Source organism: Eurosta solidaginis, chromosome 1 (genome assembly GCF_040869045.1).
Source record: "Eurosta solidaginis isolate ZX-2024a chromosome 1, ASM4086904v1, whole genome shotgun sequence".
Taxonomy (NCBI): Eukaryota; Metazoa; Arthropoda; class Insecta; order Diptera; family Tephritidae; genus Eurosta; species Eurosta solidaginis.
The window spans coordinates 96,895,388-96,910,505 of NC_090319.1; the positions used below are offsets into that span (position 1 = coordinate 96,895,388).

Consider the following 15,118-nt stretch of genomic DNA (forward strand, 5'->3'; position numbering starts at 1 on the left):
TGCGTTTTAAAAATTATTTATAAATATATATATTTCATATGTTTAAATACAAAAGCCTTTATTAATGTTTATTGAATGTACATATGTATGTTTGTAAATACAATATTCATTCATAATATTAAATGATGATTGACATAGATTCAATTTAATATATATGAAATTTGTTAAGTTTAAAAAAATTAAATTGTTATAATTTTGATTTATTGCGACTGAGTAAAAAATATTTTATTTTAATTAAAATTAAGACGACAATAAATAAAACTATCACTGGAAAAGTCTTGAGCATCGATGTTATTTAATTGATGTACACCTGCGAGTAAAAAGATTGCAGCGTAAAGAATTTGCTGTTTTTCAATTACTTTCTTTTTTGTTTTCGTTAAATTAAAAATAAAACTTTAATGGATTATATAGGAGAGCTAGGTATGTAAACCAATTTCAGAAACGATTTCGAAAAAAATTTGAATTAAATATACCTACAATATTCATCAAAGTTTTCTAATCAAACGAACCTAAAAAAAATAACTGATAAAAGTTGGAAACTATTTTTTCTGGTGGCTTTTACTCGCATCAATCATAAACGTTTTTAAATTTTACGTGTTGTTATATTTATATGTAAATAGTTAAAATTAAATTACTTTTCTGTTGCAGTGTAGTTAATTTAAGCTAATGATATGATGTTTTCACAAATGATGATTTATAAATATGCTTAAAAAAATTATACATCATTTAATATGTACAAGCTTCTCCTTGTTTTCAATTGAACGTTAAATAAAAAAATATTACGAAATAATTGTAAGTCTTGCCGATAATCTTAAATTAGGAAAAGTTCATTAAATTTTTGCAGTTCATTGCACATATGTACATTTTTTTAAATTATTTTTTAGTTTTATTATTTGCTTATTGCTTGTGAGGGGTTGCTTTATTTTGAGTATTAACTTATTATTATTATATAATTTTTTTATTTACACATTCAAATTTATTGCTCACTATTGCTAAAACATAAATAATAAATATTTACAAATAATTTAAAGAACAGTAACGAAAATTAATATTTTATATTATTTAAGTTACAAGTAACTTCAAAATGAAGACCACTAATAACAAATAAAATAATACATATGTAGGAGGGGACGAAATGTTATATAACACAAAATTCTTTAAGAAATTTTAAAGGCATAAAATAACGAAACAAAAATCCAGCGGGGCAAAAAATTCTGAAAGCATACATCACATCAGAGCTGAGCAAAAATAAATATTCTGAGCGCATATGCTTCTGACGTGAGCTTTTAGCTGTTATATCAGCCATAAATAAAAATAAATAATCAGGCTGATTACAGGCATTATATGGTATTCACATTTCGCCATAAACCCGAGTTGATGGGCCAATGTGAAAGCCATATTAGGTTTAATTTTTAAAGTAAGGCATGAGTTTCTCTAAATATTAGCCGTGTTTTTTTTTTACATGTGTATACATCTATATCTGCCGGTTAAATAATGTTTAGGAGACCAATGTATTATGTATTGAAGATTCGCCGCAGTGGTAAATAACTCGCTACAAAAAGGGTTATCATGAATATCGGAGACAGACACCTCTGTAGGGCGTAGTGTATAACCCATAGCTGAATCGGTTGCGATGAATAGTGAACCCACACCATTTTCGGTCATAGAAGTGGAGAATAAAATGGAGAGACACATTTCAGTTGCAACTGAGTATAATGCATACTGAAATTTGGCAGTAATTATTTTCTGCGCAACAATTTCATAAGTTTAGATAAAGTTACACACTTAGCAGTCCATATAAAGTTCAAGTGCATATGTAGTATATACACAAAAACAAACACAGCTTTTATGCCCAGAGTAGCAGGAGTAACGAAAAATACGCTCAGCTACTGCTCCGGCTATTTGTTATGTGTATTTTGTTTTTATAAATTGTAATTGGATACGAAATACGTTATTTTCAAGAATTCAGCCGATATCGCCCTGAGTTAATGATATATTAGAGTTTTTTGAAGCTTTAACGACTATCAGTTCAAAAAATACGTTTTAATTGACCAGATTACGACGGAGAGAAACACAGTCAACCAACGTTTAGTCTAGGTTTGTCTTAGTCTGCTTTCACACAGTGGAATAGAATGGAATAACATACATTTATCCAGTAAAAATACAAGGTTTTAATAAATGCATATGCACTAAAACGAGTTTATTCTCCAAAAACTGTAAATTTTTTTATTTTCTTACATTTGAATGAATTTTTTTTTTTTTTTTGAATTTTTTTTTCATTTCATCTTTTCACAGAACAATAATCCCACCCCTGCTTTGTATTATTGATATTTGTTTATTTTTATTGTACTATTTATTACAAAAATTACGTCAGTGCATTTTCTTCCGATGGATTGGTGTCCTCGCAGTGAAGGTTAAGCGGAATGCGAATGCGGTCAATGTAAACGCTTTCACTCATAAAACGGGCGCGTGAAACAACTAAAACAAAATTTAAGCGTGGGTTTGGACCACGCACAACTTTTACGACTTTGAGTCAGTAATGTGACATAATCGAAACGTTCTTGACACCAACTACCCAGCGGGCCAGCCTGTGACAGTTTTTGATATCGGTGTTTTTGACCGAATGAAAACTAAGCATTAGGTGTATGAGTTAAAATTTCTAAGAAAATCAGAAATGTTTCCTATATTGTAAGGTCTTGTATCATTTTATTATTTTCTACAGAGAAAAGTAATATAACTAGATATCATTTCACATAATACTACGTAAATAATGAAGAAATGAGCCCGAATACTTACTGGCGTTTACAAAATTACTATCACTACTAATATACTATTCAAGAAGATTGAAGGAAGGATATTGAATCATGCCCATTTTCCTTTCTTCGTAAAATCAATCCGTGCTGATTTTTTAATTCGGGAGTGTCAAAGCTCTGTTGTCAGAAGAAAACAAACCTCTAATAGTTGTATCGTGATTAATGACATTTTCTTTGATGCCACGTTTCTTTCATCGATAGCTCTTCAGGGATCATAACACCAAATTAGTGAATAGCACAGTAGTTATTGCTAGTGATCTTCATTATTAGTGAGCTCCACTACTGCTAACGCAACATAAGCAGACACCACGTGATATTTCTTAAACTTGACGTAATTCATTAAAAATAGTACGATAAAAAAAGAAAAAATATACATAAAGCGTTTCTGGTAAAATTTTCAGCCAAGCTTTAAAAAACTGATGTATATTGGAACGATTTTCCGTCATCCCTTGTCAAATTTGGTTTTGAGACAAACCGGTTTCGGCGTTGTGCCATCATCAGTGTCCGAACAAAAATCGCTATTTGTACGCCACGCAAGGGTTGTAAATATATTGTTTTCTATTCTAAAAAGCAGGTAACGCCTTTATGGGGTATTTCGTTCTTTTGTGAAAATTGTTGCCTGCTCGAAACGCAGAAGCGTTACACTTTTACCTCGCATAAAATGGCGGTGTGGCAGTGCAACTCTGGTAAACCAGCTGATCGTGACGATTTATTTTCATAACTTCACAAATTTTTAGCGAGGAAAATTGAAATGAAGGAAATAATTGCTAATGAATTTTTATTACCATTGACAGCGCGTTTGTGAAAATCAGCTAATACCGGGGTAGCCATTTATGTTCTTTGCATGCACTATAAATGTTGAACATTTACAGGGGTAGGAGTAACTCTATTAAAGCTTTACTTAGGCAACAATTTATTTCAGAAAAGAAAACGCTATAAGATTATGATACGTCGTTTAACCATTCGTGTTCTTGCTGTTTTTCGGTTGTGTGGATTGCATTTGCTGGCCGAATGCGATGAAATGCTCTCCAATTAGTTATTTTGAAAATGTGATTTGGTGCTGTATAAATGTGATATAAAAATATTATATACATACAAACATATTTGCTTAATTTATCATTGTGCTAGAATTATGTTTTTTTTACAGCAGCGCGCTCATCGTGGTTTATTCCGAAAATAGCTGAGCGTAATTTTTAAAGATGACTGGACTATTACGTTAAACAAAAGTTTGAATTTTATAGATTTAATTTAATAAAATGAATAAATGAACTTAAATATTTTTATGTTAGAGTTGAACTTATTTGTTTAACTAAAGTAATTTGTAAAATAGTCTAATGTAGCCGATAATATTATGTATATATATATATAAATATATTAATGTAAGTATGTATATATGCAAGAAACTGTCTCTTTATATGCAATTAATGAAATAAACAAATGGACGGTTCACAAATTATTTACATATTAAAAAAAAAAAAACGACTTATATGTGCAATTTGTGCGCTTTAAATAGTATTTTATGCATTAAACAATAAGGCGTCTAAAGTTATTTACTAAAATGAATTTTATTGCTTATAATTCCATTAAGATATTTTTTTTTTTACTTTTAACAACATATGAAAATTTAGTAATTGATCATTTGAGTAAATTACAGCATGATTTTTGTGCGCTTAGAATTATTTCACATAAATAAAATTACTGCAAAGATTATTTCATTTATTAAAATATACAATACATTTTTAAAAAACTTTTAATCTCATATTTGTGCCAAGTTCATTGCTTTCGTTTTCTGTTAAGTTCTTCGCTTCATTCTTGCGCGTTTCAGACTCTAAGATTAAGTTTTAATTATCATTATAAGTAATATCCTTAATTTATTAATATTTCTTTGTATATATGCATTTAAGTAAATGAGTTGATTTTTGTGCATTATTTTCTATATGTACTATATGATAAATCAGACCCTTTAGTTATGCGTTTATATATTTATCAAAATAACATTTATAGTTAATCATTATTGTATACTAATTTCTTGCACATTGCGGCCTTACAACAATTTTTGTTTAAATTTAAACTATAATAAAAAAAAATTTGCATTTATTTTAAGCACTCTGCGCAAGTTCTCCTTTTCATAGCACTTTTACCAACGTAATTTAAGCTGCAGTCGCACATAGCAAGTGTAGACTTAGGGGACTTCCGTAATTCGATAACAAATGCTCAAGAAGACCGTTTAAATGTCTGTGATCCCCGTTCCAATGTTTTAAAAAGTGTTTTGAGTTATCAGTATATCCGCATTTTTGGTTGTGCAGTAGTCTTTAACATTTGGTGAAATGATATCGATAATTTAATACACAATTTTGTTCGTTATCGAATTATGGAAAGCTATGTTCGTTTCAGCTTGACATCTTTGATTGCAGCGTTAGTTGAGTAATAAATCAGAATTCTCCATCAGACTTCATGTAACAGTCAGCACTTACAGGTTATTTTTTTAATTAGGGCAGTTTGAATTTGGAGTTTTCGAACATTTCACTTTTAGATTTACAGTATCCGAATATTCGGTTAATACCAGACAATTTAGAGTTTTTAACAATTAAAGAGTTTTAGTGAATATGTAGTTGAAAACAGATATGATAGGTTATTCTCTTTTGAAGGCATACAACGAATAACACTGAAAATCATCAGATAGGTAGTGTGGTGAATTACCTATCACCCGTTTAACACCGCTGTTCTTTTGGTATTGGTTATTCTGCATTGGTTACTCTCTATATCTCTACATATCAAATCCGCCTATGATATATTCCATGCACTTTTCGAGCAGACCCCATACCGGAAATAAATACCTAGACTACTTTCCAGAATCTTTACTGACTTCTGTTATCGCTATGCTTTTGAATTAGCTATGTTTTTTAAGCTACCCGACTCAAGTGACAAGACAATTAACCTCACAATTCTTCTCAGCAAATTCATCTGTCTTGGATGGTGAACAATGTTGAAAAGCACAGTTTTCTCCAAGCACTGTTATTTGCGGTTCCTGATTTTTTGTCACAGATGAATTCTTCAGTGTTGGACTTAACTTTGCTCCTTCACCTTTCGGGAGGCAATGAATGAATTATTATTATATAAACTACACAGTTTGAATCCAAGAAAAGGTGACATTAATCGTCGTCTGATTTCGTAAAATTGATATTGGTTTAGGAAAATAGAGATATTTCGGCAGCCGTCATAAATGGGGTGTTCCCCAAAGAATTCTGAGATTGAATGTTCTTCAAGCTTATTCGGAGATAGCAAGGTTTTTTCGAAAAAGCTATTCGTTCAGTACACAAATCTCCGGATTTTTTAAACTGGTTTTTGCTGCTACTTTTTATTTTGAGCACAAATAAATTCATACGAATAACAACCCTGTTTCGAGAGGCTTCTAAAATAGAACGATCCACAAAACATTATTTGAAATTAGGCGTTCTGCAAAAGTTTGCTCTGAGCGGCGTCGAAATTATCAAATGTCTTCCCTACATACATATTCACTCTTTTAGATTTTAAAATTAGTGCGACAGTTTTCAGCTTGATGAATAGCCGAAAATCAATGCATTTGATATTCGATGTTGGACTGTACTTATGCTTATAAGGGTTGTCAGTATCTCCGATAGCCCTAGTTTCAAAAACCCTGTGATATACTTTGTTATGAAATAAGCTCTAATTTGGAAATCAAAATTTACATAACTACTTAACCTCTTCCAGTCTTTGGGTTATACGCTTCGCTTGTAACATCGAAGAATTTGTAGATTTTGGCACATTGGCATTTGCTGGTACAACAGTCATAATCGGTTCCGGCGAAGGTGAAGGTGATATTACAATTTCATTTTTAATTGTTAAGTCACTGCGCAATTTCAACAATGCAGCCGCTGGTGTCGGCGAAGTTGGACGCGAATTGTGGTCACGCTCTTGTGGCATTGCACTCAAAATACTTAAAGTATTATCCATGTAATCGTCGTGCATCGACAACGATCTCTGTTGTTGTTGTTGCAGCTGTGCAATTTGTTGTTGCTGCAGTTGCTGTTGCTGCTGCTGTTGTTGTTGCTGTGCAGCTGCACTTGCTGTAAATATTGTCGTTTGCATCTCTTCTGCCGTCGCAGCCGAAATTAAGTAATTTATTGGATTAAAGCCACTCGTGTCGCGTGCCACGCAATTTTCATGAGCCATCTTTAAATGATTCTTCATTTTATCCGGACGTGAGAATTCTTTGCCGCACAATGTGCATGGAAACACTTTGCGTACCTTGCCCTCGTGATAGAGGAAGGCATGTCGTTGGAAGCTATATTTATTTTTGAAAGTCTTTTGTAAGTCATCTTTAGCACATTCGGTGCATTGATATACACCTTCGTTGATGCGCGCATAACGAAAGAGATCGAGTCCACGCACCGACATTTCAGTCAAATGCTCAGCTTGATCATCCAATGTAGATTGTGCTTTGCGTCGTATACGTCTTCGTTGCACTGGACGACGTGAAGTGGTGCCACTACTGCCAGAACTTACATTCGGTCTTACCAAATCGTTTGTGCGATTCGCATTCGAATTTTCATTGTCAGCCGTGTCGCTTATTGTTATTGTTGTAATAGGTACAGCTGAGTCATCCACATTTCCCACCGATGATGTATCTGCATTTTTATAATCAAAACCAGCTGTTTCATCGACTAACATCAATTCTGGCTCTGATTTATCAGTCTGATCGAGTATGAGATCCATGTTTGTGGGTGACATGCTTTCTTCGTTTTGATATTCCTGTTCGAGCAGTTTCGTAGGCTGTGAGGATGTTTGGGCAGGCGTTTGTGACTGTTGTTGTTCTTGTTCTTGTGCATTTAATTGTTCCTGTTCCCGCTGTTGTTGCGCCTGATGTTGCTGTTGCTGTTGTCGGAAGAAATCGGCGCCTGGCTTTAGCATTGGATTCGCTGCCATATGCAATAGAAATTGATGATGCAAATTATTAGCTGAAGGTGGCTGAATTGCATTTGGTGTTTGACGCTCAGCAACACTTGCTAGCGATTGTAGTGCTGCACAACTGAAATCGGTATTCTTGGGATTAGACATGGGCTCAGTTGTATTATTAGTATTTGAGATTTCCTTTGGTCCGGCACGCAGTTGTTGCTTCAGCAATGAATTGGTATTCTGCGTGTTATTCTGCTGTTGTTGTTGGTGTTGCGGTTTCTGCTGTTGATTTTGTTGTGACTGCTGCGTTGGTGCGGTAAGCTGTAAGGTTTTTCGTACTTTTAAGCCCAAAGCGGCTGGTAAATTTGTTATTACTTCTTGTGGATCATTGAATTGTAAAAGTGAGACTTGTGCTTGGTCTGATTGCATTGCATCGTTCTGTGATGATTGTTGTTGTTGTGGTTGAACTGTTGCTGCTGGTTTTATTAAACCGAAAAGTCTTTGTGATAATTCTGGTGATGTATTTATTAATTGCACTGAAAATAAAGGAAAATATGACACGAAATTAGTCCTCCATGGGCTCAGATCAAGAAAAATTTTTATTTAAAACTGTATTATCTTTTTATTGGCAAGTAGATTACTGGAAGCTTTCCACCGAGGCAGTAGTCCTAGTAAGGGAATGTGGTAGAATGGGGCATTTCCATACAAATTAAAGGAACACCCAAAGAGCTACAATTTACATGCTGCCGGGGGGTTAGGATCAATCGTCAAAATTCTGTCTAACTTAACAAAACTCAAAGACAGGCCGGCAATGTCCTCTATGACCCAGAAACATACACGACACCTTTTTTGTAATCAAGAAAACTAAAAGGAAGGCCAACGTCTCAATTCATGGTCCCTGACAGCATAATCATCCTGATATTCCGATGTTGGGAACTATCATTTTTCAACTTAAGTAATAGTATTTTTCGCTTTATAAACAATTCTCTCTTTTGCTGAGTACACCATGATTCTCATTCTCAACTTGAGCCACTTTTTCGTAACAACTCTTGAGATTTTAGAGGTATGCTAGTTATCAACATGAGCTCTAATGGTACTGAAGCCCAAATGCTAGTTGGGTATATTCGATGCCATTTCGAACGAAAGCAAATAACTGATAGGTTAACTAGAGTTTAACCGTGCCAGATGGGCCGCTCAAGCTCAGCTTAAACTTCAGTTAAAGTGGACTGAAAACCTGCAAAATAAGTTTAAGCTTATTTTAACTGACAAACTGAGTTGAACTTGTACTGAAAAACCGGGCCTTTGTAGTACAAATTTTATGCGCAGCAACTTCAGAGGTGTATTTAAAGTTTGACGCTTAGCAGTCCATATAAAGTTTAAGCGTAAACGTCTATAGATGTAAAAAAAAAACACGGCAATTGTTTCAATATGTGGCTTGCCGCCATATTTTTTCATGATTCCTGTTAAGAGTGCAAAAACACCACCCTAACTCAAAGTCAGGGAAGCATTGCATCTCCCAACTCCGCCAAAACGCCAGAAGGAAGCGCAGAAGCCAACCTTGAGGCCTATTTAAATTTTCAGCGCAACTAAAAAAGCCCGAAAAAATTGTAGTTGAGCCGAGAATGACACTGTACGTCCATTCAGACGAAACGACTAGAACGGAATCTTTCTGTTCCTTTTAAAACAACACCAAGCGTTATATTTCAAAGTTATTTTTTAACTCAGAATTAGTTTAAGAAATGTTTGACACATTTATGACTATGACACATTGTATGACTACCCTTCGTGTCAGGTCAACTCTGTTATTGGTGCCTTCACCTAAAAAATTTCATAATTTCACAAAAAGAAAATATGCAAAATGTTACTAACAAATGCCACAAAAATAGGTCACTCGGCAAAAAAAAAAACAATATCTTAAAAGTGAATAAATACACAAACTCTTATGGCTAGTAGTTGTGGTATGGCAACATTGACCAATTAAATTGCTTTCCATAATATTGGTTAGATTAGCTGTTTTATATGGACATGTATATGGCATGTTTGCTAGGGCCTTAAGGCCTTCGTTGAGTCACGAATTTAACTATTTCAACAGTGGTACAATGGCTCAACTATATGCTTGGCTCATCTCATCAGCTGATTTTATTTTTTTTAATTTCAGTGGAGTAGGGATTGTCAAGAGGAGATTGCAAACTTGAAATGAAACCAACACATTGACAACATTTTCTTACAACACACAAAACCTGCTGAGTTTTATGTTTTCATTCCATTCCATTAGCCTAACACCCATACGCAATTTTTGACAATCTGAACAAAGGTATGTTGTTGCTGTAGAGATGAGCCAACCTTATAGAGTTAAGTCATGAGTGTGACGTTTTTTTGCATTCCTTATTCACAAATAACATGCCAAATGCCAATATAGGGAGCTTAAAATTCAGAATGTTCCTTTTCGACATAAGCGGCAATCCCTTTTCGATTCTACTGCATAGGCTTACACACAAGGCGAATCCATACTGAATTCGCCTTGGCTTACACATCACCCATCTTTTATGTTGATTCACCGACAAAATTCAAACTCACATTTATTTTCCTTTTTAGTGCAACAAAATTCTTTATTAATAAAAAATATTAATATGTATATTTTTTTCTTTTCAATGTAAAATGTATGTTGTAGTATGTAGGTAAATATTTATGTAATATGCTACAATACATGGAATTAAAATAGGTTTTAAACATTGAAGGAGCTGACGTTGTGAGGTTTTTGTTTATGCAAACATATTTATTATGAATATGTATATATATATTTTTTTTTATAATTATTATTAATTATTAACATGAACATGTTATAAAAGTAAAAACTAAATTGCACTAGCTACCACTAAAAACGAAGAGAAAAAAATTATATATAGAATAAACATTAAGTATTATTTAAATAAAAACTAAATATATACATCGTGTTTATCTTGATGCATTGTTTTTGTGTTTTGTGTTAGAATGTTGGAAAAAGTTTGCAAAGGAAAATTATGTACTACATACATACAAAGGTTTGCATCGTTTTTTGGGTGTTATGAAAGTATATAAATTTTGCAGATTTGTAGGTTATGTATGAAGATGTATTGGTTGTTCTTTCAACATTTGATTTTTTTAAAGTAAGATTTTCCTACTGCTTTGCTGGAGATCTTTTGCTACGAAGAGGCTTATTTTAAAATTTGTTTTTAGCATTCAAAAATTATTGCCCTGTTTTACATTCTTATTGCAATTTCTATTGCATTCAAATTATTAAATAGTTTAAAATTAATAAAAAGCTATGTTTTTTTTATCGTAAATTGTTTCATTTTTATTGCAAAAAATGTTTCTAGCCAGTTATTTTTTATTTTTTAAATTATGTTTCACAAGAAAAATAAGTGCACTTCTTATGTTAAGAGTTAGATATTTACGCTGTCTTTTTTTAAAAACATTAAAAATAATTGTTATTGTCGTAAATGTTATGAACAATTTTAATGATTGTCAAAATTTACTGTGTGAAATTTTTTTATGTGTGTGTGTGTGTGTTTATTTCATATTATTTTTTAATTTATTTATTTATTGTATTTGTAGTTCTTTGGCGATAATTTAAGCCTCCGATTTACATGTAGATATAAATATATATATATATAAATATTATATTCTTTTATATGCAGCTAATATACATCCTTTAAATACTTTCTCACTACTTTTTTTTCTGTTTATTTTAAACATTTTTTATTGCTGTGTTCTTCTATACAAATTGTTTATTTAGATATTTTATTAATGAATGAAAAAAAATCAATTTTATAGTTAATTAATATATATATACTAAACATAAATATCCTTAGTTTATGCGTTATATTTATGAACGATAATTATTTGAAGATTTTTTTCAAATATTGTATGTATCTAAATATCATATTTTTTTAATAACTGTACATACATACATAGATATGCATGAAATAACTAAAAATTATGTTTATGCTAAAATATATTAAGCTAGCTTCATTTGAAGGCAACAAGGTAGTTTTATTTATTTATTCATTTTCTTCTTGCATTTAATTAATTATTATTTAAGCATTAAATTAAATTATATTTAATAACAATATATAATTAATAATTATTGTAAACATATTTTAGCATTAAAAAACACGTAAAATTAACTAAGTGTGTAAGATGTGTGTGTGTGTGTGTGTGTGTGCTGGTAAGTGCAGTTTGTCGTTTAGCGTAGTTTGTTTGTATGGTTTAAATTATGTAATTTTTTTTACTTTATGATTTTTTTTTTTAGTTTTAGTCGCTAAATAACCGTCTGCTTTATTTTTGTATGTACTTAACTAAAAGAAGGCCGCTTGTGGTTGTATGCCATATGAAAATTGTATTATTGTAAAAACAATTACACATTTTCTGCAAAAAAAAGTAGTTAAAAAAATTATTAAAAAAAAAAAAAAAAAAAAAATATTCTTATACCTATTTAGGAAAAAAGTAACATATAATTGCACAACAAATGTTAAGCAAAGTATTTGCGTAGGGCTTTAGGTTTCAAATATTTGGTTTAGGCGCACAAAACACACAAATTATATTTACATGTTTTTTTATATATTTGGCAATTTAATCTTTTTCTCACAAAATTTTAAAATAACATTATTTCTTGTCTAGCTAACCGAAACTTATCGTTTTAATTTTTTGTTTTTACTATTTTTTTTTTTTGTTGATCTAGCAGAGAATGATTGCCGCATAATAACCTCAAACAAAAACAAATTTTATAAAATGGAAGTGGTTATTCGAACGAAAAAAAATACTTTTTATCGCCCAAAAAAAGTATAAGGAAGAAAAAGAGTATTAAATTAAAAAAGGAAAATGGGTAATTTTTGTACTAAATTTGCCGGACGAATAAGGACAGCCTAATGAAAATACTTCGACCGAAAGAATGTCCTAAATTTTATTTTTTTGCTTAAAGTTTGTTTTATAAAGCTTCTACATTCATTTTGTGTTTAGTTTAGGTTAGGTGGTAGCTGCCCTAATAGGGGAAGCTCACTTGGATAACATGTAGGTCCGTTGTGATATTTAGTTTATTACAATTTTAAGAAAATTCATTTGTCGAATTTTTTTGCATCGAAAATTTTAACTTAAATTTTGAGAAATTGGAAGATATTTGCAGTTGAAATTAATATAAAATATATATAAGCGAAAAACTTTAATGAGTTATAAACGCAGTTTATCCGAATTTTTTTTTTTTTAATAATAAAATTATAGAGAAATTTAAGTCAATATTTTTTTTTAAGAAGCATTTGGATAAAAAGAAATTTTTATCCGCTTGTCAGTTAAGAAATTAAAGATTGTTCTGAATTTTCATAAACAATTGGCGATGAAAACAAAAAAATGTTCGTCTGTTTTTAATTTCAATCAAAATATTGAAAAAACTAAGTTCTAAATCAAATTGTTTTAAAAATATACATATGTATGTATATTAAAAAATGCGAAACAAACCATGTATTTGTTATTTTTCACAACTAGTATTCCCGACAGACTTTGTCCTGCGACAATATTGGTTTGCCTATCTTCAGAAAGTGAGCCTCGCTTTCACTCCCGTCTATTTTTCTTCTTATTCATGTCTATCCTTATTCCACTTACATTTGTCTCTAATGGATGAATTAAAGAAACGCTGAAATTTAAGCATAAATACAGCAAATGTACATTTGTGCGCAAAACTTTGTTTATTTTATGCCCTTCTCTTCCCAAGGTTTATGATATTAGCAGCGTTAGCCCAATATTTTTTTTGCATGCAATACTTTTATTTTTTTCAGTATCGAAAAGTGAATGATTTTTTTTTTAATTTAGCCATAAAGAAGTAATTAATTAAAAAATAAAAATAAATAAACGCAACCAAATTTTTGTATTAAAACAAAGCAAAATAATTTAATTAAAAAATCAAGCAAACAATTTTCAAGGTATTAAAAAAAAATGTTTTTTAATAACGTTTCCAACGTTTTTAAAAGAAAAAAATAATATATATAACTTAGTGAAATAATTTAATTTGCTGCATTTTTTGCACATTTTTGGAAGCCTTTTTCCTGATTTTTCTTTGTCCTTGACAAACCTCAAAAATTTATTAAATTTACATAGTTTAACCTCCCTGATATGCGTGATTTTGCGTTCAAAAATGTTTTCCAGTCCAGTTATGAACATCAGTGTTGCACACGAGAGCTTGGCGAATCCAGTCCACTAACTTTGAGTGCTACAATCAGTGCGCATTCCATATGCTCGGGAAAAACGGAGCTTTTACACTTTTTAAACGTGTTTAAGAATTTATGTATCTTCTTTATAGTACATATATCACTGCATATGCAGCGGGTTACGTTTTCTCTAAGCTCTCGACTTACACCGCCGCCGGCGCCGCATTATAATAATATTGTAAAATGGAAATTCATGTTACATATTTTGCATGTACAAGTATGTTTATGTGTGTATGTGTATCTGTGTGTTTACGCAATCCCAACACCCTTTTTAGTTAGCAGCAACTTTTTAATAAATTTTTTTTATTTGTTTTTAATTTAAATTAATAGTCTCTAATATGCTTTTCAACTTTGCATTTATTGCGCTGCCGCCGTTTCAGGTAAGCGTGTCGCCGCTGCCAACAACAGCGACGCAGTAGATGACGTTGACGAGGATGAGGTTGAAGATGCCGATGCTGATGCCGATACCGATGGTATCGTTGCTGCAACAGGCATACTTGTCATAGATTGATTTGAGCTTTGTTGCGCTAAATCGGGCGGAGTGGGTGTAGATGCTGTTGACACTGCAGCCGATTGTGGTGCAGATGCTGGTGTTATACCTGCGACGGCCTGTGCTGCTACCACTGCAGATGCGTTAGCCAATACGGATGATGGATTCTCTATTTTGTGTATGATCTTCACATGCGCTGTCATATTATCTTTACGTGTGAATTCCTTATAGCAAAATGGGCAGGGATATACTTTGACGTTGCGTTTGTGTGATGTTACATAATGACGACAGAAATTACTGATGTGTGTATAGACGCGTGAGCACACCTTACAACGATACGTATGCTCACCCTCTTTGTCACAATAGTCACGGACGGAACCTTCCGCTTCACCTTCGGGTAATGCGCCGCTTGATGTATTCAATTTGGTTTTGGGTGGTGGTGAGGAAATGGTGGTACCTGTTGTTGTTGATAGATTACCAGCGCTTAAAGCGCCTTTTAGCTTATTTGATTGTGCCGCAGCTAGAGCTTGTTGTGTGCCCGCAGCATTTGCAGCTAAATAATTCGCATTAAACATTTCCATATAATCGTTGGTGTAATTCTAAAGAAAGGAAATTTTAATGAGTAAATACACTGTGGAAGCCATAAGTTATTTCAAAAATGC

General features: G+C 32.0%; 1 protein-coding gene across 10 annotated transcripts in view; it reads right to left on the reverse strand.

The window, feature by feature from the left end:
- Window positions 1-15,118, reverse strand: part of ttk (zinc finger and BTB domain-containing protein ttk) — a 149,611-nt gene continuing 134,493 nt past the window's right edge. For 9 of the 10 annotated variants that reach the window (XM_067759291.1, XM_067759290.1, XM_067759288.1 and 6 more), the window contains one exon: window positions 1-8,266. In XM_067759291.1, the coding sequence (XP_067615392.1) occupies window positions 6,528-8,266 (1,739 nt within the window). In that variant the 3' untranslated portion in view covers window positions 1-6,527. Of the gene's footprint in view, window positions 8,267-10,477; window positions 15,056-15,118 lie in introns of those variants that run through there. The other variant, XM_067759295.1, reaches the window with a different exon arrangement.